Here is a 26,462-nt window from a genome sequence, read left to right on the forward strand (position 1 = left end):
ACTTGTCGAGCTCCGGTCAGTGCCCAGTGCCCACTCTTCAGCGGCTCCCGAGCCCCAGAATTTTAAGTATCTTCCAACGGTCGGTGAATAATGTCGCGCCGCGCGGTCCACAGACTCCGGCGCAAAGATGAGGCTGGATGAGATTGATGAGGTCAATGACGATATCCGTCAGCTAGCGCGCAAGCATGGTTCGTCCTCTTCGTCCGAGAGTGGAGCAGAGTGCCGTTATCACATCAGTCAAGTAGGCAAGCTGAGGAGAATTTCTCTCTCGTCACGGTCCAAGCTCTCGGCCGTCCCCGCAGATGGCAGCTTGGCTGTTCGGTGGAGATATCAGGCCCATCACGTGGGCCAGACCCGGTTTTTCAGATTTGAAACTCGGGCGCTCCTTGCAGACTGGAGTGCCGGTTGCCGTTAAATAGGGGGAGGATGCAGAGTGTTTGATGTCATCTGGGCGCCTGGATGGTTATGCTGGTTGATTGCAGTTGGAGAGAACGGTGAGCTGCCGCTTGTGATTTGACAGCCGGTGCGGTTTGCTGATTGGCCGCTGCTTCTCTACGCGCCCTGCTGGGTCCCGTGACACCGCCAAGGCCGCAGCGGCAGGACTTGATTGGCCGGCCAGGTGATGAGTGCTGCAGGTGAAGAAAGCCACTGAGCCAATCAGGAGCCGCAACGCCGGGGATGCTCAAGAGTGATTTCGCAGGTGCAGAAAGTCGCAGTCTTACGATCGTGAATCAGAGCTCGCAGTGGTGCTGAGGTCAATGGGAGGCTGCCCTGCTGGTGCGACAATTGGACAGCAAACACATCTGCAACCCGGCCTGCACCGGTGGCTTCGTGCTGCTCGTTGGGTACGCACTGCGCGCACCGCCTCGTACTATGACAGCCCGTCGTCCTGAGCCCGGCGCTCACGAGCTAATTACCTGGCTGCGATGCTGCTGTCAGATCCTTGTCCCGTCAGAAGCGCCATCCTGCCCTTGGCAAGCGCTTTCATTGCTTGATGGCTGGAGATTTTGATCGACTCTTGCCGCTGCCTTCGTCGCCTGTCTGCCCTCGCCGACACCCTGCTGGAAATCTTAATTTGTGGGCTTTTCTCCCTGAAACTCCTTAAGCGACTCGCGATATCTTCATAAGGGCATTGCTGTCCTTGTCTGTGTATCAGAGCCGACTTGGTTGCTGTATCACTTCCTCCCGCCGATCATCATCACCTCTTCCCCTCCGCATCCCTCCGCCATCCCGGCTACCTCGTTCCATCTCCTGCATTTGTGTCGCCTTTCCTTGCATATTGGGATTTTTGGGTATCTCCTTTTCAAATTCTTTTCTCTTTTTTCTTTTTTGGGCTCAAATTTCTGCTCGAGTATTATCTCCGCCCGGCCTCCGCATACCGCTGTTCGTTCCGTTGCTGATTAGAACAAGTCTCTTAGCACCACACACTCAGCCTCCCTCGACCGATACAGACTTTCCCTCGATGCGCTTTCTCGTCAGGTGGTGATGCTTTAGACAATATTTTCTCCGCTTTCTCCGCCCTCTCTCAGACCCAGCGTCCAGCATTTCTGAACCGTGTTACTAGGCCGAGTGGAGGTTGATACAAGCTTGCGAGCTTACTGCCGGATCGAGACTTGCGCAGAACAATGGTGGAAGTTATTTGGGATCGAGATCCCATCGCGGACATTCGAGCGTCGAAGATTGCGGCTGCTTCGTCCATGCCGAGTCAACTCCAATCGCTCCCAGCCCCGCCGCGGTTCGAAGCTTGTGCGTCGACCGCATCGTTATTCCTCTACGCACAGGGTTCCGCCATTTTATGTCTCCACCATGATACGTTAGCCCTGGAGCGTCGTTTTGAGAGTCACAAGGATAATGTCCAGTTCATCTCTGTGGATAATGTTAGTGAGCGCGGCTCAGGGAGACTGGTGGTTAGCTACGATGCGAGCAAGACGGCGGTGATTTGGGACCTGTTTACGGGGAGCGTCATTGCTCGCTTTGCGTCGTTTGAGCCGTTGAAGACTGCGGCGTGGATGAAGAATGGCAATGTAGCGTTCGGTATTTGCCCCGTCCCCTCGAAGTTTATATACTCGTGCTTACAGACTTTCCTACTTTAGGAAACGAAAAAGGTGAAGTAATCTTGTTCGAGCCCACAACCTCAGACAATGTTTCCTGCCGTACCATTTTCGACCCAATCACGGTGTTGGCGCCTGCGGCCGATTGTCGGACTTATGCCATTGGGTGCGTAACCTGTTAGAGCTCCAATTGCGCGACGAATCTAATATAATCTAGGTACCAAAATGGGTCGATATTGATTGCGACGCTGTTGCCGACGTTCAATATCCTGCATACCATGACAACCTCCCGGGGACCGTCACCGATTGTCTCAATAGCATGGCACGCGTCGTCGTCGAAACAAAAGTCTGATATGCTTGCGACTATGTCTGCCAATGGGGACCTCAGAGTATGGAGTGTTGCAAAGCCACCGGGGAAGGAGGCTCCACGAGTGATCCGAGTCTTGAAGAGGTCTGATATTTCCTCGCCGGCAGAGCCCAAGTGGATGGCTTGGTCGAAGAATGGGAAGATTATACAGTATTTGGATGGGTAAGGGTAGCCCAAGTTTGGTTCGTCTATGATGGCTAACATAGGACAGTGAAACATGGGCCTGGGATGTGAAAACAAAGCATATCAGCTACGAGCCGATCCCAACTATCGACAACCCCCTTGGTATTGCGAACTACGGGCCCACAGCTACCCTCTTCACCCTTGGCCCTCATTTCACGGTTCAGCAATATGACTTGGAAAGCCCAGCAATGGTGGCCAATGTACAGCACGCCCCGACCAACTCCATGACCTCAGCGTTGGACCAGATGAGAGCTCGCGCAACGTCCCCGCGGGCCCTGCAGGATCCCCCCGAAATGCGGGAATCTGGCAAGTCCTACTCATCTAGGCGTCGTGCACCGTTTGATTCCAGCGGCATCGAGGCCGTGAGACAGCAGCGCGAACAGCTAAGTAGCCCTGGCTCATCTCGCGGGCGCGCAGCATCCGTTAGCTCCAAGGCGTCTTCGGACAAATACAAGCCTTCATTTTCACCACCGGCCAGGTCAGCGCACACCGCGACTTCCTTCTCTTTAACTTCGGCCGGCGGTGGCAGAGAGACTCCCCAGCCTTCCTACACGTACGCTTCGTCGATTTCAATGTCATCAGCCAAGAGCTCTCGCACCGGATCTCGCCTGAGGAATGAGATTCAATTCAGCCCGGCGGACAAAAATGTCGACTTGTTCCCCTTTACGCGCGCACGACTAAACGATGTCCCATACCGGACGCAACAGCCGCTTAACGAATCTCGCATGATGCCTGACGAATTGCGCCGGCAGATGCTGAGTATGGTCTTCGGATGGGATGGTGACATTGAGGGATTAATCAAGGACGAGTGTATGTTTTCGTACTACTTCTGAGGGACCGGCGGCTAACATTAATAGTATACCGCCATCCCCCAGGCAGTTCAGCGGCAATCCTGCTCGCACAGTGGATCGATGAATCGGATAGCGACCATATGGTTTCAATGCTCAGTGCTGGCCCGGCGTCTGTTGGCGACTGGATGTTACTAGCCCTGAGCCAGATGAACGGTCAATCGCAGGCAAACAAAGTCGGTCAAGCCTTCGTCCAGAAATTGCTCGAGCTCGGCGACGTCCATACTGCGGCGACAGTCTTAATCGGCCTTGGGGATAGAAATGACGCTATCGAAGTTTACGTCTCGCAGCATTACTATATGGAGGCAATTCTGATGACTTGCCTTGTCATGCCAACCGACTGGCAGCGGCAGTCATACCTTGTTCGACGATGGGGGGAGCATGTTGTTGCCCATTCACAGCAGCAGCTGGCTATTCGCTGCTTTATGTGTACGGGCGTAGAACCCGCGGACCCTTGGGCCTCCCCGGCGGCCCATCAAGCAAACTTTGGAGAAATCATGCCTGGAATGTCGGCTCTCACGTCACCAGAGCCGAGCTCTGCTGGTCTTCTACACCCGAATTCGTCTTCCACGGGTAATAATAGGCAGCCGTTGAGAGCCCCGTCGCTAAAGTTGATCACCAAGTTCGATGGGCAATCAAACAGTCACCTACGCTTCCCTGGTCTTGTCTCTGATGACAGGACCCCAACGAATGCGCCGGGAATTACCCCGATCGCGGACGTCGCGGCCATCTCACCTAGTAGCTTTGGGTCGTCCAAGTTGAACAACATCCAGAGTCTAAACAACGCGATGAATTCTAGGTCGGGTACACCGGGCTTCCCCAAACAGCGCCTGCCGTCAATCGGAGAGACACCCGTGGATGTACACCCGCCGACATTCCTCTTCAACGAGCCAAAGAAACTAGTCGACTACAGCTCCACGTCCGAGAATGAGGACACCAAAAGTCAACCGCAAGATTCAGAGGAAGAGGGCCTTGGCCTTCTGCCCTCCGCACGGTACGATCCGGAAGATAACCACAAACCAACCCCTAAAACGGCTGTCCAGGCTTCAGCGGATAAATGGGCGGCTATCAAGGGCCTGCCTTCTCCGACGCCCGGAATATTTGAGGCTCTGAGAGAGCGATCGGATAGTCGTCTGAGTGGCAGAGACCGCAAACCTGACAGCCTCCAGCTTCATCTAATGTCCGAAGAGTCTTCTCACGACGAAGCTCAGAACACCGGTGATTCCTGGGCCGCAAGCTTTAGAAGCGGACTGTCCACAGGAAATAGCTTGAGCACGGCTAAAAGCCCTAGCGTGAGCGCGCGAAGTATCGACCAGTACATCCATAGCCTAGATGAGGCGAGTCACCATTCGCGAAAGCATTCGGGCCACCGCCGTCCAAGGCGGAACACGGAAGACTCGATTGACATGGGCACGCGCAAGTCGAAGTCGAGAACGGCATCTCAAGATACAACCCGTGGACGGAATGAGAAACGTCATATACCACCCGCGAAACGCTCGCCCTCATCTCCTGTTCCCATGTCACCAGAGGAGGTCGCACAGTATAGTGCGCAAGCGAAAACGAAGGGCCGGAGTACAAGTCGAGTGCGGAAGCCACGGTCCAGGAACTCCTCTGAACGGCGTCACAATCGTTCTACTAGTCGAAACACTGCTAGCCGGGCTGATACTACTGAATCTAACCGCGGGCGCAGCAGTGACAGGCAGGGCCTGCGCAATATCTCTCCTCCATCACCGGTGCCCATGACCAATCCGGAGGACGCTCTCAAATTCGTGGCAGGTGATAGGGAAAGGAGGAGTCGCCAGCGAAGCCGAAGCCGTCGCCCTTCTGCGTCGAGGCGTGAGGGATCTACGGATGACCGACGCACTCGACAGGGCTCGAGAAACCGCGCGGAGTCTGCTTCGAGACAGGCTGGAGAGCATGAAATGAACCACGCGAATGAATTGATTGCTAGTGTGAACCCTCAAGAAGCCGAAGTCAAGCCTGATTCGGATGTCACTAATATACCGGCTCCGATTCTGTCGCCTGCTGAAATACGAAGGAAGGAGCTTGCGGCTGCTGAGCTCGAGGCACGTCGTCTATCGCTCGCGCGTAACCCTTCTGCGCCGAACATCCCCTTCCCTGGAGAAATACATCAGTACCGGGCTATGGCAAGCCCTCCTCCCTTTTCTGGTCAATCATTCACACCACGAACGCCTGGACGAACTACGATCCCTCCTAGCAAGACGTCGCCAGATTATCAGAGTAGCTCCGACTCAAACTCATCGAGGGCTGGTGTACCTCTAGGGCTTCCCGCGACTCCTCGTGCAATGCGTCACCCGAAGTATAGCGGTTCCTCCGACACAGAACAAGTGCCTCCCCCACCGCCGCCGCCGCCACCACCCCCTCCGTCGGCCCCTCTACAGAACGACTCAGCACCGCTCCTACTAAGCAGCGCAAGGTATGAAGGGGAGTCAGAGCCCATTCCACGGTCAATGTCCGTCCCGGCTATGGACATGCAACCTCCCACTCGTCGACCGGACATGCCACTGCATCCCCATTTCAACCCCAATCTCCCACGAAGCCGCTCCTCAGACCGGCGCCACCGTCGCGATAGTTCCCGCGAAGTTTCCCCTGTAGCCCCCAGCGGTAACTACAACTTCGGGTCATCGCCCGTCACCGTGAGTATCGAAGAAACAATGGAGAAGGCCATGCCGCCCATCCTCCCGGAACTGCAGCACCTCAACATGAACACCCCGCCACCACCACCACCACTGCCAGCGGTCTCCATGGCGCCAGGATCCCACCGCGAATCCTCAGGGACAATCGACATAGCTATCGACAATGAGAATCTCGGCCGCTTGCTACCGCGCGCCATGACCGCCGGCCCGGCATTCAGCACTAACGCTACCACCGAGTCAAGACCGCCTGTGGGCCGCCGCATGTCGCTTGAGCATCGCAGAAACCGCAGCGTGAACGAGTCTTTCTCGTCGAAGATTCGCAACTTGACTAGGCGGAGTAGTCGGGGCTCGGATGCATGGGGGTCGTCCTCTTCGGGCCCTGGCGGGCTTTCTATCTCCGGACCGACTCTCGAAGGGCACTATTCGTATGATGGTGCGCCGGTGGCTGACTCTGAGGGGCGTATCTAGTTCCTCTTTTTCTTTTTTTTTTTCGCGCTGCTCTTCTGTTGGTGATTTTGTTCTTTCCTTGGTTACTTTGGTTTTTTAGGATTTACGATTGACGAATTTCATTTTGTGCCTTTCGGTGGTGATACATTTCGCTGCTGCCATTTTGTTTTTCTTAGCATCATTTCGACCTCGGTTTATTTTTGATTCTATCCAATCTGTTGTTATTGGTTCACACAGCATTTGTTTTCTATACCCCTCTCAGACCCACCCAGTATGACTACCTGCAGACAGGCAAAGAAGACAGACAGATCGGCTCTACGGCACCACATGAGTTATTTGTTTAGTTTCACGTTCCATTTTACTTTATGTTTCATTCTATTTTTTATTCTCATATATTCTCCCCTTGTAACCAGATTAGCGTATTCATATCTTCTACATCTTATCGCCTGCGAAGGCACAAAAAGCCAAATCAATCAAGAGTCACCATTTCGTTTGAGGGACACAAACAAGTATTATGCAGCATAGCCCGATAATATGTTATAGTATAGAAAAAGGATGAATACTCTTATGATTCCAAGTCTTGTGGGCTTCGGGTGGGCAGAGAGTTTGTCCCCCGGGACCCCCCCTAAGTGCACGGACTTCACATACACTGGACTTTGTACCAAGTCCGCATCCCCCTCGTATCTAGATACACACAGAATCTCCCATAGATATAATAAGAGCATAAATTCATGACAATCCCGTAAAACTACAGTGGCCTCGACAGCTAATTTCTGTAGCTCGTCGGACGTACCACGTGACGAGGCCTAGCCCTGGCCACTGGCGCCCAGCGGATATAGAGTCCGGCCATGTGCAAGTTCATGACCTCACGCTTGAGTATTTCTAGATATCAACTCATTTCTCAGAGCCGGTTCTTACAGTAAATCTATATGGCAGGCCTCGCGAGATAAAGACGAAAGGCTTGCTGGAGAGTACACCGTCTGTTTATGTGGGAGGACCATGGAGAAAGTTCAAAGTCAAAACGAGTGTCAATTAATTTTCCAAGAAAAGAAGAATATCAAAGAACCACACTTCTGACACCCTCTAAAACACATCTAGCACTGCGACCTTTATAAAACCTGACAGAATCCGTGTATAGATCAATCAACCTCCAAGCCGCGCAATCTAGGCGCCCGTTCATTCGGGTATTGCACATTGAGTGCATTAATCTAGTAGGTGCAGACACACACGCTAAAAAAAGGCTAGTTAGTATACATGATAACAAAAGAGATGTTGTAAAGAAGGAATTCTTACCTCTCGTCGTTGCAGTAGCCGCCGTGGTAGGTTCCGTCCTTAAGGCACTGTATTTTCTATTAGCAGGGTTGATCGGGACCCTTTGCTCTGAGGAACACATACAGATGCGCTGCAAGCGGCATCACCAGCACCCCAGATGTCACCGATCTGGCAAGAGGCACGGGCAACAAGGTCCTCCTTGGGAGCGGCAAGGGCCATGGAGCCGAAGAGGGCAACGGCGCTGAAGAAGATGGTGGAGAACTGCATTTTGATGGTTTGGGATTGAAGAAAAAGTACTTCTTAAAAGATTTGAATGGAGGATTGTTTGGTTGTTATTGTCTTAGTGGATTGGATTGGAGTGTTGATGAAGGTCAGAAGGATGGGCATCGAGGGGGTATTTATATTCTTTCTGAAGCCATTGAGTTCACGTCCGACGACAAAGATAGAACAGAGGTCTTCATGTGTTGATCTCTTCTCATGCTGGATTGCTCGTGTTCCCGGCCTCGCGAGGACCTTGATCATCGGCGATAATAAAAGATACGATGTTGATTTAGATGATCTTTNCACGCAGGGAGACCAAACGGAGGCGAGTTCGGTGCAGCGTGGAAAGAAGCATATCCACATTCTCGCCAAGGATGATGCAGAAGTTGGAGCTCTCACCGTCCAAGATCGGCAAAAGCCGTAGAATGCAGCCTGAAATAGCAAAGCGGCATCTGGGGCCAAGTTTAGCGGCTCGTATAGCCCCATGATCCAAAGTCTGCTCGGGCCTCCCCGTGCTCGGCTCTAAACACGAATGTTCATCACTTCTACACATAGTAGCGATATGTCTTCAGGTACCCGCACTTCGTATTGCCGCCAGGAAACCCACCCTTGCAGGTCCTCCAGCGTCGTGTAAGCGAGGGACCTTGGCTGGTGTTTTCAATTGGCCCAACGAACCGGGTCACGGCCTCACAGGTTTGTGCAAACTGGGAACCTCTTGGAAGATCTTCTAACCTGCCTCCCTCGTCTTTTGTCGCAAGCAGCAGAAACCGTCACCCTTCAAGCTGGCTATTTCGGGTTGTGTGTTGACTTTCCCAAGTCTCCTATCTACTCTTTTCTTCAAGCTAGCAGGCTGTGGTGTACTGGGCTCCAAGCTCATAAGTGCTGAGGATGGTAACGGTTGGGGAAGATCGACCTCAAGCTCTCTACTCTGTCCCCAAGGAAGCTCAGCAATGGATTGACTTGCACACACTGAGTTCGTGTTCAGCACTTGGTATACTCATCCAATTAGCTACGATGGCATGCGCATTCGGACGCGGCCCATAGGAAGCTCTGATTTGTTTACACTTATAGTTCAGTTTTTGATCATAAACCAAGTCACCAGTCCCGATCTATGCTCGAGGAAATACTCGGAATGTCATAAGAAAAGTTTCCTTGATTTATCCTGTGCAATAACCCTAAACGGAAAGATAAGCGCTTTCGTGCCAGCTTGCTCTTTGGCCTCTCCGCCATGAGCCATCGGCAGTCGGGAGCGTGTATGGAGGTGGGTACTGCTGTCGTTTCATAAATCGCACTTGCGCATTCTGTATCTCAAATAGTCTATGTTCACGAGTCAAATTAAATGGTGGCTTCAATATCCTCGGAGAAGCCAGGGTATTCTGCCTTCGCAATTCGTCCGTAACATCCAATACGCTAACGGACTCGTCAAGGCCCTCATACTGCGCTTCCTTTCTCCCCTCTATAAGTGCCCTGGCTACCTCGTCCGCCGCTCAGAACATGCCATACCCTTTCCCTCTCGGAATATATACTACCACCGTACCCATTATACCAACCGCTTCCAGCCCCTGGACCAGGCTGTGCCCAATGCCGATCTTCAACTGTTCCACCCGCAAGGATCGACCTCGTCGGCGGCCAAACCTGCAACTCACCCTTCCTACCCTGAATACGAACTCCAGGCCCACTGGATCCATTGCCATGAGCATCACTGGCCACCCGAAAGCGAGTCGTGGCTATACCATGGAATTCGCCTCCAGGCTCTGCGTCTCGCGGGAAGGAACGTGAGAAGAATTGGTCGCCGTCTAGTCCAACCAGTCAGTCAGCCCATATTTCTGGACACTTGACGCAACTATTGGTGGCATCCACGTCTCTGGAGGGAGGCAGAGTTGTGTACAGCGTCTGGAAAATCCATGTGAAACTGTAGATACCCATATCGAGCGTGACCCCCACTGCCAATGCAGGGTTTACCATCCGATGTTTTTGGACTGAGGTCAAGAGAATGAAAATTATGGCCCAAGCTCTTATGATAGTCCTCTTAGTACTTGAGTCTGGTAGGAAACGATTCTAGCAAGCAGCAATAGCGCTGTAATTTGTGAGATCAGGTGAATAAGATTGATCCGCTAGAAGAAGCACGAAGGAGTGCTCCATCGAGATTCGAGACGCGTGCGGCGGAGTGGAATGTAGCTCCAACGTGTATGGGTGAATAACGACGATTTTATGGCAATAATTGGAAAGCTCAAGCCGCATGGCCCTCCACAGTGGAACACTGGAAATTCCCCATTATTTGCAGATTTCCTTTCCGCAATTTATAATAATGCAATCGATCGATAACTCTACATTTCTGGAAAAGGTAGTATATGAACCGAATATATCATCCTGGGCTTATATACCCCATTTACTGCATGTATACTGGTCGTGAAGACCCAGCTATCAATGGCTCCGTCCTGTAACGCTGTCTTCACTGCTTTGGTCCTGCCATAATGATGCCATGTGTTTTTGTTTATGAGAGACTTTGAGTCTACTTCCATCAGGATCAATAATCTTTCACCATTCTGGGGAATTTTAGTTGGCAAAGTGCCAGTTAAGATGGGCCATATTACCGCTAGGATCAGCACTGGTCGGTCTATCAGAACGCTGCTTTAGAAACTCTCTGTAGCTTAGAAGCCTGTCAAATGGATTGTATTTGGCCTGATTTTAGAGCCAAGGTCCTATAATTAGTACATCTGCTATTAATATATTTATGCATTAACTTTAACGGCCGAGGGGCAGGTTGCATTGGATGACGTCATTGCCCTGGAATGCAACTCAACTGTTCTTGCATGCTCTACATCTATACATACATACAAACCCAAATACAAACCAGCAATCAAACCGTCAACCAGACCCAATCTATCAACAGGTACAACAAAAGACAACTACAATAAGCCCTTTTTGCAGAACAGCACTCCGACACCATGAGGAGCAAGTTGGGGGCCGAGGTCCACTTCGCCACTCGGTCCAGCGCAATCTCAGTCCCCAGGAGACCCCCGACCATGACCATGACCATGACCACCACCACGAGCACGACCATTGCGCTCTTTCTCCTCTGCCAGGATCAACATGCATGGCGCACTGTCGTCTCTCCCTGTGGAAATACTTCTCCACATTGCTAAGTTTCTCGACTACGAATACGAAATCAATGCCTTCTCCCGCGTGAATCGCCACTTCCATCGGCTATTAACTGCCGAGCTCTACAAGGCCAATTTCCGCAATGGCTCTGTACACGGGAATGCGCTCTTCTGGGCCGCCATGAATGGTGTAGAGTCGACATTTCGAAACCTTCTCGCGGCTGGTTCGCGGCTGGACTCTGCCCTGCTGCCGCTCGCTGCGGCGTATGGGCAGGACACGATCGTTAAGATCCTGTGCGAACATCGGCACGGGCCTGACGTTGACATGAATCGGTACATCGGGTCCAAGGACCAGCTGTTGTTATTTCAATCGGCAGAGCGTGAGATCATTGGGACGCCTCTAACGCTTGCGGCGCAGTACGGACATGAATCCGTTGTCCGGCTGCTCTTGGACTGCGGAGCGAATATCGAGTCGAAAGGCCCCGGGCGTCTGACTGCATTAGCGGCTGCTGCAAAGTTTGGATATCTTCCTATTGTCAAAGCCCTGCTGAGCCACGGGGCGGAGATTGACGCTATTGACGGCACATATGCGACGCCGCTTCATCTGGCTTCCCAAGGAGGGCATACAGAGACCGTCAGGTTTTTGCTTGAGAACCACGCTGATGTGAAGCACCGAGACAGCCGTGGTTATTCCACCCTTGTGGTTGCTGCAGCGGGTGGATGTAAAGAAACAGTTCAATGCTTGCTTGACTATGAGACGCGGCCGAACATGGAAACGCTGATGGCGTGTGCGAGGTATCAACACAGGGAAGTATTGAAACTTCTTGCCCGACATTTCGACTATCCCCGTTCTGCTCGGAATCAGGCAGAGCTCACTGCAGTTGCTTGCGCGGCAGCTGCATGTGGACTGAGTGACCTGTTAACCGAAGTGATAGGGCTAGACTGGGAAGTAAAGTCCGCTCCTGTTCGCGGTTATTTCGAACATGGCGACGGTGAGGTTCAATTCTGGACTCCTTTGGCATACGCCGCCTCCTTTGGCCACTTGGATATCGTGCAGATGCTTCTCTCACACGGTGCCAACGTCAATGGGATGCGGTATCGCGCGTACGAATTTCCTGGTACTCCAGTGAGTCCCCTTTCACGCGCGGTAAAAGGGGGCTGGACGGATATTGTCACTGTATTGTTGGACCATGGTGCCAACATTTCTTTCGCAAATTCGAATGGAATGACGGATAGGGTACTATGTAACGCTGTGCCGTACGACCTGATTTTGAAGCCTTTACTGGAGCGCGGAGCAATGGAATCCACCCCTTTCAACCCTACGCCGGAATATCTGGCGGCAGAAGCGGTGCGAGCAGGGAACGCAAACTCAGTACGGATACTCATTGATGAACGCGCCGATATCTGGAGAAATGGTTTCCAACTGGAAGATGACAGGAGGTCCCCAGAGGTCCTTGCAGAAGCCAAAGGGGATGTACTCGATGTCTTCGTGCAGGCCGATTGTCTCCCTCGAGCCGGAGAGGAAGCTGAAATTGTCACTGCGTGCGCTGCAGTTCAGGCTGCTAACATCCCCCTGTTGCAACATCTCATCTCACGAGGACTTGACATTTCCCCTCGGTCTCCGGACTTGCGCCGCGAACTTTTACGCCAGGTTGTCACCATTCCCGACGTTGAGCTGGCAGGAATCAGTCTGGATTTCTTACTTGGGGAGGGCTTGGAAGTTGACACTCTTGATAAGGACGGCCAGACGTTGTTACTCTCGGCCCTCCACAAGCAAAGTCCGTCCTTCAGCGCCATCGGAGCGTTGGTAGACCGCGGCGCGAATCCATGCTTCCAAGATTCCCGTGGGAACTCTGCCCTAGTCGCCGCTGTACACCATGAAGACACTTGCAGCGACACAATCACCCCTTTGCTGCGTGGAATTGATACCCAAAAGATTCCGTTCAACGTGTTCGCGCCTCAGGTTCTAAAGGCCATAGCTGCTGCTGAAGAGAGTGATAATCGGATTCAGGAACTTCGAATTCTACGGCGATTTTACTGGCGCAGGAGGTATCCAGTATAGGAAATAGAAGTCATTGTCCACTCGCTACGCTGGGTATGTATGAGGGAAATTGTATATAGAAGTTGTTTTTGTTGTTGAGATATCCAATTTGAATATTATATATTGCAGCCAGACCCTGACAAATAATTGTAATTATTCCAGGACGCCAGTTAAGCCTCCTTAAACAGCAAGATGTTACCATTTCCACGGGTGAGTCACTCCAAAGCCCTAAACCAACCATCATTCAGCAGTCTATTTTCAATCCTCCGCCAGCAAGACATCCAGCGACTGATGAGTAGACAACAGAGTCCTCCCACTATCCGCAGCAGGATAAGTCGTCCCCGTAGGCCCATCCGGATTGGCCCTAACGACGAAACTCTTCGGCTGATCATCGACAAGAAGCCTCAACAGATCCGGCCGCGAATAATGGCCCACGGGGTCCGTCAAATGCTTCGCATAATCAATCTGATCCAGGTCAATATCGCAATAAACCAGGCCGTCAAAATGCGGATCCGTCGGTTCCGTGAGCTGTCGCCCATCAGGCCCAAAGACAGACGCGCACCCGCCGCCGCCGCCGAGCATGAAACTGCCCTTGGAGGCGCCGGCTTGTCCCTCGCTGTTGAGTTTTGCGCCCTCCGCGGAGAGGGGCTGGTTGGTGCACAGCACGAATACGCCGCCTTCTAACGCGTAAGCCCGACTTGCGGTTACTTCGTTGGCTTCGCGGCAGACGGAATAGGGCTCGGGGCCGCCGCTGTATTCGCCGTTGAAGGGCCAGGCGGCGATGTGCACCTGTTCGCCTTGAGAATATGTATGGTATTTCAGGAGCGGCTGGAGGTGTTCTAAACTGGGTTAGTAAAGGGTCTAGGGAAATAGAGGGGTATCTGAAGTAGAGATGGACGTACCCCAGCAATTCAGCATCCCAATACGGCCCAGAGGCGTGTCCACAACGGTCGTAAGCGAATCCCCAGTCGCATCCCCGAACAGTGTCCGTTCAACGTGCGTGGGCTTTGTCTTCCGCCTATGCAGGAGGATATTCCCATCCGGCCCGATCATGACTTGGGCCAAATACAGGCTGGAGCCCACGCGCTCGCTGAACCCAAAGGCAACATAGATTTCGTGCTTCGCGGCGGCCTGGCGGATGGCCAGCATCTCCTCCCCGTATGCGGAGATGCTGTTGGCCATGTATTTCTGCACGAGCGGGATGTTCTCCTTGTAGTTTCCCGACCAGAGGAAGTTTGGGTACCCCGGGACCCAGACCTCGCTGAAAGCGATGAGGGATGCGCCGTTTTGCTTTGCTTCGGAGATGAGATGCAGGGATTTTGCGATTGCGGCGGTTTTGTCGAACCAGCAGGGTTCGGACTGGCAGATTGCGGCTTTCCATTGCCTGATGGACATTTTGAATAGAAGTGGGATATTCTGAATCAATGAGATTGCTGGGAACAAAGATTAGTTCTGTGCTGTATGCTTGTTATATGTATTCTCTCTCGATATTACAATGTACTATAGTCCTTGTACTCGGTTAAGCATTTGCCGGTTGGAACGCGGGGAATTGGGGATCAGTGTATATCTATCTTCCAATCAATCATAGAAGATTAGGAATTGTAAACCCCTTACGAGAATAAAATTGGAGATTTAGACTTCGCTGCGTGTGAGGTCTTCATATCCGAACCGGGTATGCATTACCCGGACTACTGGGGAATGGCGATCAGAGCAACCAGATTCATAGCCCCTAACCAATACCAAGGTAGAGTCTAATCTCTCCAATCCTATCTGACACTCTACATATCTATCAAGTTACTACGCGCCCTGGCAGAGTCGCAGCCACAATGTCCGGCTCCAGCTCGCACAGTGACATCCCCAAATCCGCAAACCTGATTACTTCGTTTCCAGCACAAGGAGTCCTGCTCGTGCACATCAATCGACCGAAAAAGCTCAACTCTCTCACCCAAGAAGACAACCGCGACCTCGATGCAGTTTTCCAATGGTTCGACAATGAACCCGCTCTCCGCGTCGCTATCATCACCGGCGTGGGACGCGCTTTCTGTTCCGGGGCCGACCTTAACGGTATGTTAATCCGTCTATAAATATTGAAATCGGAGTATGTAGGTACGTGTACAGTATAGAGTCTAACAATAAACAAACAGAATGGATGACAACCGCCCAAACCGGGCATCGCCTACAACTCCCCGAAACTGGCTTCGGGGGCGTCTCGCAGCGCCAGGGCAAAAAACCCATCATCGCAGCCGTAAACGGGATAGCGTACGGCGGGGGCTGCGAGATGGCCGTGAACTGCGACCTCGTTATCGCCTCGTCGTCTGCATCTTTCGCCCTGCCGGAGGTGAAACGCGGCGTTACGGCGCTTGCGGGCGTGTTGCCGCGGATTGTGAGAACTGCTGGACGGCAGCGCGCGACGGAATTTGCGCTTACGGGGCGTGCTGCTAGCGCTGAGGAGTTTCGGGAATGGGGGATCTGTAATGAGGTTGTTGGGCAAGGAAAGGATGTAGTTGGCGTGGCGGTGGAGTATGCAAAGACGATTGCAGCCAACAGCCCTGATGCGGTGATTGTTACGAGGGAAGGGCTGAAACTGGGATGGGAGTCCCTGGGCGTTAGCGATGCCGGTTGTGTGTTCGAAGCAGGCTGGTGTGCGAGGCTGTATGATGGGCCGAATCTTGTAGAGGGACTCCGGGCGTTCACTGAGAAGAGAGAGCCGAGGTGGCAGCACAGCAAGATATAAATGTATGGTAAGGGCTGTAAGATAAACTTCAATTGGGCGTATCGTATGGTGCCAATTGGTCAATGTCACTGTGGGTCGTGAGGTCCTGTTGTAATACGAGTAATGCGGGGAGCCCCTGCCAATTCTCCAAGTGCCCTGAGCAGGTCTTCTCCTTGCATTTCACAAGTTAAAACTGAGGATGACGGACAAATCCAACAGCCGGAAAAGAGTCTCGCTTGCCTGCGAGCAGTGCCGTGCCAAACGAACACGCGTAAGGCTGCGACAGTCATGCTTCGCTTCCAGGGCTGCTGGTGCTGATGCTGATGCTGATAACAGTGTGACGGAAGACAGCCCAAATGCGGCTCATGTCTGCAGAAGAAATGTCCCTGCCAGTACCCCCAGGGTGAAAATAAGCGCAAGCAAGTCTTCTCTTTCCCTCCTGAGAATTGATTGCGAAGTATTCCTAACTCCGATAGACCGCCCAGCAAACGCTATGTGGAGTCGCTGCAGGCCCATATCGCTGTGTTGGAGAGGCAGCTTGTCGAACTCGGGGAAAAGGTCTCGCGCCTGGAAGCAGGGCAGCAAAACGTCTCTTCAGTTGGTGGTGAACACAGTTCCCCTCCGAGTGACCTCGTAGACACCAAGAGCTCCAACCCGTCGTCGCCGGCCAGTCTGCGAGATCCCATTGAGGAACTGACCCAGCGCACGGGGCGATTGAACATTGGCGAAGATGGGCAACTGCGCTACTTTGGAGCCCAGAGCAACTATCACCTGCTGCACGGGCCAATATACAATGAGGCGACACGATCCATCCAAGAGTTCCAAGAGATCGGACTGGCAACAGCAGGCCTACTAGGCAAGGCAGTCGATGTGCCGCAGGAGTTGCAAGACCACTTGCTGGAGCTGTATTGGAGATGGCAGAATCCATGGCTCTATATGATCCATAAAGAGTCATTCATGTCTGACTATCGAAATGGAGGCAGGGGGAAGTTCTGCTCGCCGGTGCTTCTATTTGCCATCTTCGCGCTGTCTTCGCGATACTCGGACCGCGTCGAGGTGCGCTCAGACCCTGAGGATCCCCATTCCACTGGAAATCGGTTTGCAGAGCAGGCGAAGATCCTGCTTCAGCACGAGTGCGAGGCGCCGACTACGACGACGGTGCAAGCGGCGAGTCTACTATCGTTGCGGTGGATGTCGGAAAACAAGGAGTCGCTGGGGTGGCTTTACATGGGTATGTCATGCTGTATCCGTATCTGGTATTCTGGCTCATATGCAAGCAGGGATGGCAACGCGGATGGCGTACAATCTGGGACTCAATCTGGACTGCGCTGCCTGGGTTGCTTCGCGGATGATTACAGAGCAAGACGCCGAAGTCAGGAGAATCACCTGGTGGGCATGCTACAAGCTGGATAAGTGCGTCTGCCGTTGCAAATCTTGATCCTACTTACATATTTTAGGCTTTACTGTCTTGGGCTGGGACGGCCTGGAACTACGAGGCTCTCTGATATTGTGAGTACAGCCATGTATTATAATGGCCTGACTAACTCCGGCCAGACATGCCAGAAACCAAAGCTCGAAGCAGAAGTCGAATTCGAAGCATGGCTTCCTCAAGGCAAGCAGGATCATATACTTGGTGCCCATACGCGGACGATAACTGCGATGAGATATTCCTGCGACCATCTCAGCATGATATCAGAAGCCCTGGAGACAATGTACGCCATCCTACCCGTTCTCTGTAGCAGTAGCTCATCTGAATAGATACGCCCCAGGCCACCGCCTCAGCGAGCCAGAGGCCGAGAAGATTGTCGCACGGGCTGACGTGGCGTTTAATACTCTCTATAACTCGCTTCCAAGCCATCTGCGTTTGCCTTCGTCGCCCAGAACACCCTCTTGCCCGCATATTTACCAGCTACAGTCAGTGACCATGTTGCCTTTTCGTTGATTAGGGCTACTAATATAATCTACTCTAGCATTCAATTCCACGTCCACCAAATCCAACTCCATCGCCCACTCATCCGCCACCGTCAAATGCCCTCCCAGGGAGTGGAAGAGGCCGACACCCACCTCGAAGCGTGCCGTAAATCGGCCACAATTATATCCCGGATTTTAAAGACGTATCAAGACCACTACACCCTGGTCAGCCCTCCTAAACCCGTTATTTCTTTTTGCGATCTAACAGTCCATGTTAGCGCCTCACCCCCGTCGTGACAGTCGTAAACACATTCAGCGCCGCCGTAATCCACCTAATGGGCGCCGCATCGCCAGTCGAGGACATCCGGCGATCAGCCCAGCGCAGTCTGCGCGTCTGTGTGCTGGCATTGGAACAAATGGCCCTGGCTTGGATGTGGAGTCGGCGGGCTCTGCGTGCGGTTAGGCTTTTGGCGAAGGAATGGCTGATTCCGGATGCTGTACTGATATCGTCACAGGGAGATGAGGATGGGAATATAAATATAAACACTTCATTACAAGCGCCCATGGATTCGGGACTGGGACCGGAACCGACAGAGGGTGGATGTGAGGGTATAGCGCAGGATATCAAGGATACGAGCACATCCACATCCACATCAGCGTACAATGGTGCGCCGGTACCGCCGTCACTACAGCCATCACCGCCAGTACCCGCGCCTGAATATTGGACCCTCGATGTCTCTGATATGCCGTTGGAAGGAGACCACCCGGTCCACGGGCAGCCACCAGACCTCACCATTTGTGACTTTAGTGACCCTACTTATCTAGGCCTCGACGACGCGGACTGGCTGTCTAGCTTAAATGCAGTGGAGGGAATAGGTGGTTCGTTTGATAGTACGGCACAGACGGATCCCTGGGTGGCAAGTGCACTTTCTCAATACTCCTTCCAAGATCCGTGGGTTGGGATTCCGGAGCCGCCGTGGCCAGTGCAGGATGGTTTGTAACTGGGGAAACTGATCTACACCAATAGAAATAATGAGAATAAGATATCATGAACATCAGTTATTCGGGTTTGCGCAGGACAACGAGGATCTGAACGAAGATCCGGGTTAGCAGTAGCCGAAGATAAGGCACCAAGGACAGTGATTATCGCGCCAGATGCAAAAGACCAAGACCCCAGATTATTGATTAAGGCTGTAATTAAACTTCAGATTCGCCATCGATCCGGGAAAGCAGTATCCTATCTGGAGTATTGAGCTTTCCGAAAAGCAGCCTGGAGTCAGCCACCATGGCGGCTTGTGTATTAATGGTGCGTATCTACGATATGATAGTCTTCCCCGCAGTCCGGGTGAGCATTACCCTTGAAAGTCTGGCAAATACGGGGCTGTGGTTGGTTCGTGCAGTCCCACTCCAAATGCTTGATCGACGGTGCAGCGTGAACATATCTACGGCTTCGACGATGCGAGGGGGATAACACTAGCATATAAAGAAGTTCGAAACTCCATTGAATTCTAGAGGCCGGTGTATCTATTTTTTGAACTACTCAACATGGCCGCTTTCAAATGGGGTGGGAAACCCATCACGGGATACAACTTGCTGGTATGTATGACGCCCCTGTATAGGCAATCGAGTGCTAATGCAGGCCGGCCCAGATAATTGCCTTTGCAACCTTGGGCAGCATCGCGTATGGCTATTCAGCAGCAATTATCGGGTCTACCCTAGGGCAGCCCTCGTTCCTCGCCTACTTTGGCCTCGACACTGCCAGCAACTCGGCCGCGTTACAGGGCGCCATCAACGGGCTTTTCCAGGCCGGAGGGCTCTTTGGGACTCTAGGGTTTGGCGTCCTGGCCGACAGATGGGGGCGATGTAAGGCTATATTTGTTGCAACGGTTGTTTCTGTCATCGGCGGTGCCCTGCAGGCTGGGTCTGTGCATATCGCCATGTTCCTTGTTGCTCGATTCATTACTGGCTTTGGCATTGGCGGGCTTGTCATGCTGGTTCCCCTGTGGCAGAGTGAGGTCGCACCGTCGCACTCGCGAGGCCTCCTTGTCGGACTGCACGGCGTCTCGATCCTGGCTGGATACTCGCTGTCTTCGTGGGTTGGGTACGGCTTCTACTTTGTGGATGTGGCCGGGGCGCAGTGGCGTCCGCCCCTTGCACTGCAGTGCTTCCCACCACTTGCTCTTGGGGCCGGTATCCTGTTCATCCCCGAGTCCCCCAGATGGCTCGTCGAGAAGGACAAGTTACCGCAGGCAAAGGCGACCCTTGAGCGGATCTACCGCGACACAAACGATCCCACCGACGGAGACGCTCATCGCCAGTTCCATCAGATCTGCTCCCAGCTCGAGTTCGAACGCGATCTTCCTTCCTCCTGGCTCTCCCTCCTCACAGTCCCTCACTACCGCCGACGAACCCTCATCGGCTTCACCACCTTGCTGGCCGGCCAACTCACCGGAACCACCGTCATAAACAACTACGGGCCAACCCTATACAGCTCGCTCGGCCACGGGCCCGCAGCCAGCCTCGCCCTCTCAGCGGGGTGGCTGACGGAAGGCCTCGTCTGCAACGTCTTCAACGCCATCCTGCTTGACTACGTCGGCCGTAAATGGCTTATGACGACAGGTCTAGCCGGGTGCGCGGTGTCGCTTCTGGGCGCGGCCATCATGGTCGCTCTGTACGGGGGTACAGACAATAAACCAGGGAACTCGGCGGGTGTGTTCTTCCTGTATCTGCATCTAACATTCTACGCCACCTGCATGGATGCATCGACGTACGTCTTCGCGTCGGAGATTTGGCCGACGCATCTCCGGGCGAAGGGGTTTGCGGTCTCGGTTGCTGGACTGTTCGTAGGTTCGTTGACGCTGTTGGAGGCCGCACCGACGGCGTTTGAGACGATTGGGTTTCGGTTTTACCTTATTATGATGGCGTTTACGGTTGTTTGTGCGGTGGTATTTGCGGTGTTCTTTCCGGAGACGAAGGGATTGTCGTTGGAGGAGGTTGCGAGGATGTTTGGCGATGAAGTTGCTATTTCTTCTGTTGGCATTGAGGATGGACAGGGAGAGGAGACAGCGAGCGAGAAGGCACTGGACTCTTGATTGCTTGGATGTTCATATTGCTGCTCTTCTATAAATAATTACCAGGGCCTAAGCACCTGGATTGACGGAGGCTCTGTTTTCCATAGTTGTATATATTTGCTAGTAACTTGGACTGTACGCCATCTACAGACGAAATATGCTAAGCTTTCCACTTGACAGAATTAAATTTCTGCCCGTAACCAGAGGGAATCGAGGTGGATGGCATTTCCACTAGAGTGCATGCACGTCATGACAGCCGAGGTGGCAAATAGTTCCATCTAGGTAGGAGTAACGAACACTTTACTTTACGCAGTACACCGACAACGCGAACAATATACCAGGCCTCTTAATATGCCGTCTCTCATGGAGTTAGCAATCTGGTATAGCCACTAAAGGGTCGAGTGCTTTGGTCCTTCGGTGCTTTTCTCGCGATGTTCGGTCGCGATGATGGGGACGGCCATGGACGTCTACAAGAGGAAGTAGATTCCGGAGTGCATCTACTAGGTTCGTATAATATTCGAAGGAGCAATTACTTCTGTATACACGAATTTTATTCATAAGCTGCAGACAACGGACGAGTTGATATCGACTTCCGCGAGCATAAGCGGCATAAGCCCTGGCTTGCATCGCGTGCGAGACGTGTGGAACAAACCAACCCACAACCAGAGGCAGAGGAAGAAAAACATCCAGAATCACAGGCGCCAGAGCAGGCGCCAAAATTCCCACTAAAGCTGAACATCGTCATCCACGTCGTTGGATCGCGCGGAGACGTCCAGCCGTTTCTTGTACTGGGAAAGGAACTTCGCAAGCATGGCCACCGAGTGCGTCTGGCGACACACCTGGCCTTCCGCAAGGATGTCCTTGCACAGGACCTGGAGTTCTTCAATATCGGAGGCGACCCGGAACAGTTGATGGCCTTCATGGTGCAGAATCCAAGTTTGCTTCCGGGGGTGCGCACCATTCGGAGCGGCGCTATCCGGAAACGACGGAGGGAGATGAAGGAGATCTTCTCTGGTTGTTGGCGCTCGTGTTACGAGTTGGGAGACGGGACAGGGCAGTATACTGTGCCAGGCGAACCGGGAGGAGAAGGCGTTGACTATGACTATCCTATGAAGTCCTTTGTGGCTGATGTGATCGTCGCCAACCCCCCGAGCTTTGCACATCTGAGTTGTGCTGAGAAACTGGGTATCCCGCTGAATATCATGTTTACGTGAGTCGCTATGCTCTACTTTAGACAGCAAAAAAACTGATATGGCTGAAAGAATGCCGTGGTCACCTACACAGGCATTCCCACACCCTCTGGCTAATATTCAGGCCAAAAACACCAAGCCCACTGTGGCCAACTTTGCATCTTACGGAGTCGTCGAGGCTCTGACGTGGCAAGGGCTGGGAGATTTGATTAACAGATTCCGCAAGAAGGAACTGGGCCTGGAGTCATTGGACGCGGCTCGTGCGCCTAGTATCGCTCATCGTTTGCGCATTCCACATACTTATCTGTGGTAAGATGGCTTCCGTGAGTGTGGAATGTACAACTAACAGGAAAGGTCGCCTTCGTTGCTTCCCAAGCCTGAGGACTGGGACAGTACTATTGACATATGCGGATTTCAGTTCCTCTCTGCCGAATCGAATTACAAGCCCCCGCGCGATCTGGAGACTTTCCTAGAAGCGGGCCCGAGGCCGATTTATATCGGATTCGGGTCGATTGTTGTAGAGAAGCCAGAGGAGCTCACAGATATACTCTTTCACGCCATTCAGAGAACAGGTCAGCGCGCGTTGATTTCAAAAGGCTGGAGTAAAGTAGGGTCTGGAAGGAGTGACATTCCAGAGAATATCTTCCTTTTGGATCCGTCTCCCCACGATTGGCTATTCCAGCACGTTTCCTGCGTCGTACACCACGGCGGCGCCGGAACCACAGCTGCAGGGCTTCTCGCTGGCCTCCCAACCGTGATCATTCCATTCTTCGGTGACCAGCCGTTCTGGGGATCCATTGTAGCCCGAGCTGGCGCTGGGCCACAGCCTATCCCGTTCAAGAAACTAACAACCGAAAAGCTGGTGTCTGCAATTAATGAGGCCTTGGGCGCCGAAACAAAACAAAAAGCCAATTCGATCGGCGAGCAGATGCGAAGAGAGAAAGGTGCTGAAAACGCCGTTAACAGCTTCCATCGCCATCTGGATGTTGAGAGCCTGCGTTGCTCGATTTGCCCTGCTCGTCCTGCTGTCTGGTGGCTTCGTCATTCGCAGATCAAATTGAGTACCTTTGCTGCATCGGTGCTGTTACATACTGGCCACGTCAGACCACGGGATGTCTTTCTATATCATTCCCACGAACATGATACGTATCGCCACCCCCGGGGACCCCTTTCGGCAGTAGCTGAGGTTCTATACGCCATAGGCACGGATCTCATCCTGGCAGTGGCGCGAGCACCAAGTCGGTTGGCTGATTTGTTCTCCCGGGGTCAGGAGGCCGAAATAAATAATGAATACAGGGGGAGAGAGTGGGCGATGCGGCATTTTGCCGCCGAATGTCTCTCCTATCAACAGCAGAGAAGAGGGACAAACGGTACATCCCTGGATGAGAGCCGCCCAAGTACAGTGACAGAGTCGGGTGATACTCCTGAAAGAAAACCAGAACGGTACAATGCCAATGAGGACAGGCATTACATGGAGGTTTTGCAGAGCGGTAACAGGCCTGGAGCTGGGAAGCGTGTGTTGAGGGAATCGTCATACCGAACGCGGCAACTTGCCCTTCATATGGCGCACTATATCATGCTCCTTCCGACGGACCTTTCACTGAGTATATGCAGAGGGTTTCATAATGTTCCTAGATTATACTCTGACCACACGGTGCGGCCAATCCCCAAGGTGAGAGGGATAAAGGGTGGACTGCGAGCTGCTAAAAAGGTACCTTACCTTACGGTACCTTGTTTGTCGAGCTACAGAATGGTCTAGACTGACAAATGCAGGAATTTACACAAGGCTTCTACTTCGGTGCTCGTGGTTTGGTGACCCTTCCCTCAGATGGGTTCAAAGAGTCCGGAGGCAAAGGACTAGCGAAGGGCATTGGAAAAGGCCTTGGTGGTGCCTTTTTTAAACCAGCTGCAGGTCTGTCCTGGATACCCTCTACTATAAACACTTATTAATAGTCAGTTCAGGCATCTGCGGTTTAGTAGGATTTCCCCTTCAAGGCGTAGATAAGAACATTCGCCGCTCGCTGTCGAAGAGCAAGTCCAAACAAATCATCCGGTTCCGCATAACGCAAGGTATTGAAGAGATGTGTGATGCGTCGATGGAAGAGCAGGAGAGTGTGATTCCAACATGGCATGAGATCACAGGAAAGTAAATGTCTACCTTGCAGCGTCGTGGTTACAGAGAACGAGTGGGAAGCATTAGGACAGCTCATATACAATACATAATCCATCTCCACTTCAGCATCTCCAATATGAACTTTATAAACACTGTAAAAACAGCCTACTGCACCCTTAAATAGTCAATAACCGAGCTCATCACCCTCGACGCCTCCCGATGACACACGGACAACCCTTTTTCCCTAGCCCAAAGCCCACTACACGAGACAAGCGTCTCCATAATCGTATCCCTCGCCTGCTGCTGGCAGAAACACTCCGTCGAAACCGAGGGCTCAAGCGGCGAGTTCGCCTTGACGAGGTGGTGGCATAGCGTCATGGCTGCCGTGAAGAAATCTTCTCTGAATAGCCCTGCGAACCACGCCATTAGATGTCCGGATCTCACATTCGCGCTTTTATTATCTGTTTGCTCGCAGAGCTCCCGTTGTACGGCTAGGAGGCCGAGACAGCTATCTAGCGTAGACCAGTATGAGACGGGATATTGGGTCCAAGCGCGTGGTTCCTGCGCGAAGCTTGTATGAAGAGCGAGAAGGAGACGTCTGTAGAACACGTTGAAGAGGAGCCGGGCTGGGTAATTTTTCGACTGGCAATCGAGGGATAGGTTGGGATCTTTGAGCAGCTTTCTTAACTGGAGATCGTATTCGAGGACGTTATCGTGCTCGAGTTGGTTTCTGTTGTGGTTAAGTGTTGATAGGACCTTCGTGATTAAGGGTATTGACTTGTAGAAGCTTGTTTTCACGGAGTCATCGCTGACCGGTTCTATTCCAGGGAAGTCTGTCACTTGGAGAAGAAGAGGCATTCCGGATACGAGAGACTGGCGCATTTCGAGGAGGATGACCGACATCCATAGGTCTTTGCGGTGCTGGATTTCCAGGTCTGATAATGCACCATTTCCAGCGTGATTAACGTGCATACCGAGCATCATGGACAGACGGACAATCAGGCCGGTCAGTGGCCAGCAGGCGCCGGTTTGGTGGCACGACATGCGGTCAAGTTGCTTGAATATCACCATCAGATATAGTGTCTGGATGTTAGATTTTTCCGGGTAATACATTAAGGGCGTCGCCTTCAGACATGCTTCAGATGCATCTAGGAATTGCACATCCAGTCCAGGGTAAGGGTCTTGTTTGCCATGGGCTGTTGCGTTATAGGCGTGGCATCCCAGGGAGAGTATGGCGAAGAAGAGCGCGAGCCAGCCGTCATTCACAGCGTGGGGGTCCTCCCAGAATTGGATCAATTCCGACTTGAAAGAAGACAGATGAATAACTGTATAAGCCTGCTCGATCGTGTCAAGGTAGTTCTGAATGAACACTTCGGCAGTCGCCCGATCAGGGAGAATCGACAGCAACGACTTCCGAGATGCCTTCACGCGACCCGGTCTGTCTGAGAAAGGGAAATTCGACACTCGATGAATGCCAGCTGGTGTCATTTCTGCACTTTCAACAGATGCAGTTGGGTGTACAAAATGAGGCATCGTCAACTCGCGGATCTGGGGTGTAAGCAGCGTACTAGACAGAGAAAGTATGATATAGCTTACATCTTCAACCAAGAGTGCCCAATGAGACCGGGTCAGAAACCGCGAGTGCCACGGTGATTTGCCGGAATGACTAGTATCTTCTAGAGACTGTCTACTGGTCTTGCTGGAGTGGCTATAATCGCACTCTTCGTTCTTTCCAGCCCGTGAGCATCGTCCACATGGGAACTCGCGATCGCATCTGACCTTAAGACGTCGACAGCGGGCACAGGACACGGGAGATCTGTGTCTGGTGCGAGTCCTGAGTAAGCGGTTGTCGCACTCTCGTTGGCAGTTTGTTCGTAATACTTCATACTACTGCATGTCAGGAAGGATATTCAACCTGAACATGAGATAAAGCAGGGAGCCAACCTGAACTGTCGGCGCACGGCACTCGGAACTCCCATCCAGTGCACACTGGCCAGATTCATACACCTGAATCGGACCACCAACAACATCTAGCTGACGTTGATAAACGCACTGACGACCGATTTTGGAGCACCGCGAGCATCGGGGCCTCTGCCTGTCACAGCCCTGTTTGTGCTCTCGGCATCCCTGGCACGCGAGGATCTTCCTTCCACGGGGGGTCTGGAACATATTCACATCAATGCAACAGAAGTGGTTGACAGAGTGTTTGCTTCGCCGGGGGATCGGACTTGTATAG

At 52.6% G+C, this 26,462-nt stretch overlaps 8 protein-coding genes across 8 annotated transcripts; 5 read left to right on the forward strand and 3 right to left on the reverse strand.

Moving 5' to 3' along the window:
• Window positions 1-1,625: 1,625 nt before the first annotated feature.
• Window positions 1,626-6,574, forward strand: ASPSYDRAFT_155103 (uncharacterized protein; the record flags this gene model as incomplete). Its single annotated transcript, XM_040842426.1, has 5 exons — window positions 1,626-2,034; window positions 2,094-2,217; window positions 2,269-2,580; window positions 2,630-3,411; window positions 3,459-6,574. 5 exons carry the CDS (start codon window positions 1,626-1,628, stop codon window positions 6,572-6,574), a joined length of 4,743 nt encoding a protein of 1,580 aa, XP_040700948.1.
• A 988-nt stretch (window positions 6,575-7,562) lies between these two features.
• ASPSYDRAFT_47437 (uncharacterized protein) lies at window positions 7,563-8,416 on the reverse strand. Its single transcript, XM_040847428.1, has 3 exons — window positions 7,949-8,416; window positions 7,847-7,893; window positions 7,563-7,783 (listed from the first exon to the last, which is right to left on the reverse strand). The coding sequence occupies exons 1-3, from the start codon at window positions 8,090-8,092 to the stop codon at window positions 7,762-7,764; spliced, it is 213 nt and encodes a 70-aa protein (XP_040700949.1). The 5' UTR covers window positions 8,093-8,416; the 3' UTR covers window positions 7,563-7,761.
• Window positions 8,417-13,486: 5,070 nt separating this feature from the next.
• Window positions 13,487-14,623, reverse strand: ASPSYDRAFT_1181265 (carbon-nitrogen hydrolase family protein; the record flags this gene model as incomplete). The annotated part of the gene is made up of 2 exons (XM_040840368.1): window positions 13,487-14,067; window positions 14,131-14,623. The coding sequence occupies 2 exons, from the start codon at window positions 14,621-14,623 to the stop codon at window positions 13,487-13,489; spliced, it is 1,074 nt and encodes a 357-aa protein (XP_040700950.1).
• Window positions 14,624-14,840: 217 nt separating this feature from the next.
• On the forward strand, window positions 14,841-15,962 carry ASPSYDRAFT_80135 (enoyl-CoA hydratase/isomerase family protein; the record flags this gene model as incomplete). Its single annotated transcript, XM_040851026.1, has 2 exons — window positions 14,841-15,292; window positions 15,373-15,962. Exons 1-2 carry the CDS (start codon window positions 15,055-15,057, stop codon window positions 15,960-15,962), a joined length of 828 nt encoding a protein of 275 aa, XP_040700951.1. The 5' UTR covers window positions 14,841-15,054.
• Window positions 15,963-16,122: 160 nt separating this feature from the next.
• On the forward strand, window positions 16,123-18,962 carry ASPSYDRAFT_70217 (Zn(II)2Cys6 transcription factor; the record flags this gene model as incomplete). Its single annotated transcript, XM_040850501.1, has 10 exons — window positions 16,123-16,212; window positions 16,278-16,360; window positions 16,418-17,172; window positions 17,222-17,354; window positions 17,399-17,450; window positions 17,496-17,653; window positions 17,700-17,855; window positions 17,912-18,077; window positions 18,131-18,845; window positions 18,880-18,962. Exons 1-10 carry the CDS (start codon window positions 16,141-16,143, stop codon window positions 18,960-18,962), a joined length of 2,373 nt encoding a protein of 790 aa, XP_040700952.1. The 5' UTR covers window positions 16,123-16,140.
• Window positions 18,963-19,397: 435 nt separating this feature from the next.
• Window positions 19,398-20,944, forward strand: ASPSYDRAFT_80136 (uncharacterized protein; the record flags this gene model as incomplete). Its single annotated transcript, XM_040851027.1, has 2 exons — window positions 19,398-19,448; window positions 19,502-20,944. 2 exons carry the CDS (start codon window positions 19,398-19,400, stop codon window positions 20,942-20,944), a joined length of 1,494 nt encoding a protein of 497 aa, XP_040700953.1.
• Window positions 20,945-21,354: 410 nt separating this feature from the next.
• ASPSYDRAFT_91437 (uncharacterized protein) lies at window positions 21,355-24,263 on the forward strand (the record flags this gene model as incomplete). The annotated part of the gene is made up of 6 exons (XM_040852485.1): window positions 21,355-21,427; window positions 21,491-22,127; window positions 22,186-22,422; window positions 22,468-23,824; window positions 23,887-24,025; window positions 24,076-24,263. 6 exons carry the CDS (start codon window positions 21,355-21,357, stop codon window positions 24,261-24,263), a joined length of 2,631 nt encoding a protein of 876 aa, XP_040700954.1.
• Window positions 24,228-26,442, reverse strand: ASPSYDRAFT_206270 (uncharacterized protein). Its single transcript, XM_040843899.1, has 3 exons — window positions 26,171-26,442; window positions 25,823-26,113; window positions 24,228-25,774 (listed from the first exon to the last, which is right to left on the reverse strand). Exons 1-3 carry the CDS (start codon window positions 26,393-26,395, stop codon window positions 24,392-24,394), a joined length of 1,899 nt encoding a protein of 632 aa, XP_040700955.1. The 5' UTR covers window positions 26,396-26,442; the 3' UTR covers window positions 24,228-24,391.
• Between the last annotated feature and the right edge of the window lie 20 nt (window positions 26,443-26,462).

This window comes from Aspergillus sydowii (genome assembly GCF_001890705.1).
Source record: "Aspergillus sydowii CBS 593.65 unplaced genomic scaffold ASPSYscaffold_8, whole genome shotgun sequence".
Lineage (NCBI taxonomy): Eukaryota > Fungi > Ascomycota > Eurotiomycetes > Eurotiales > Aspergillaceae > Aspergillus > Aspergillus sydowii.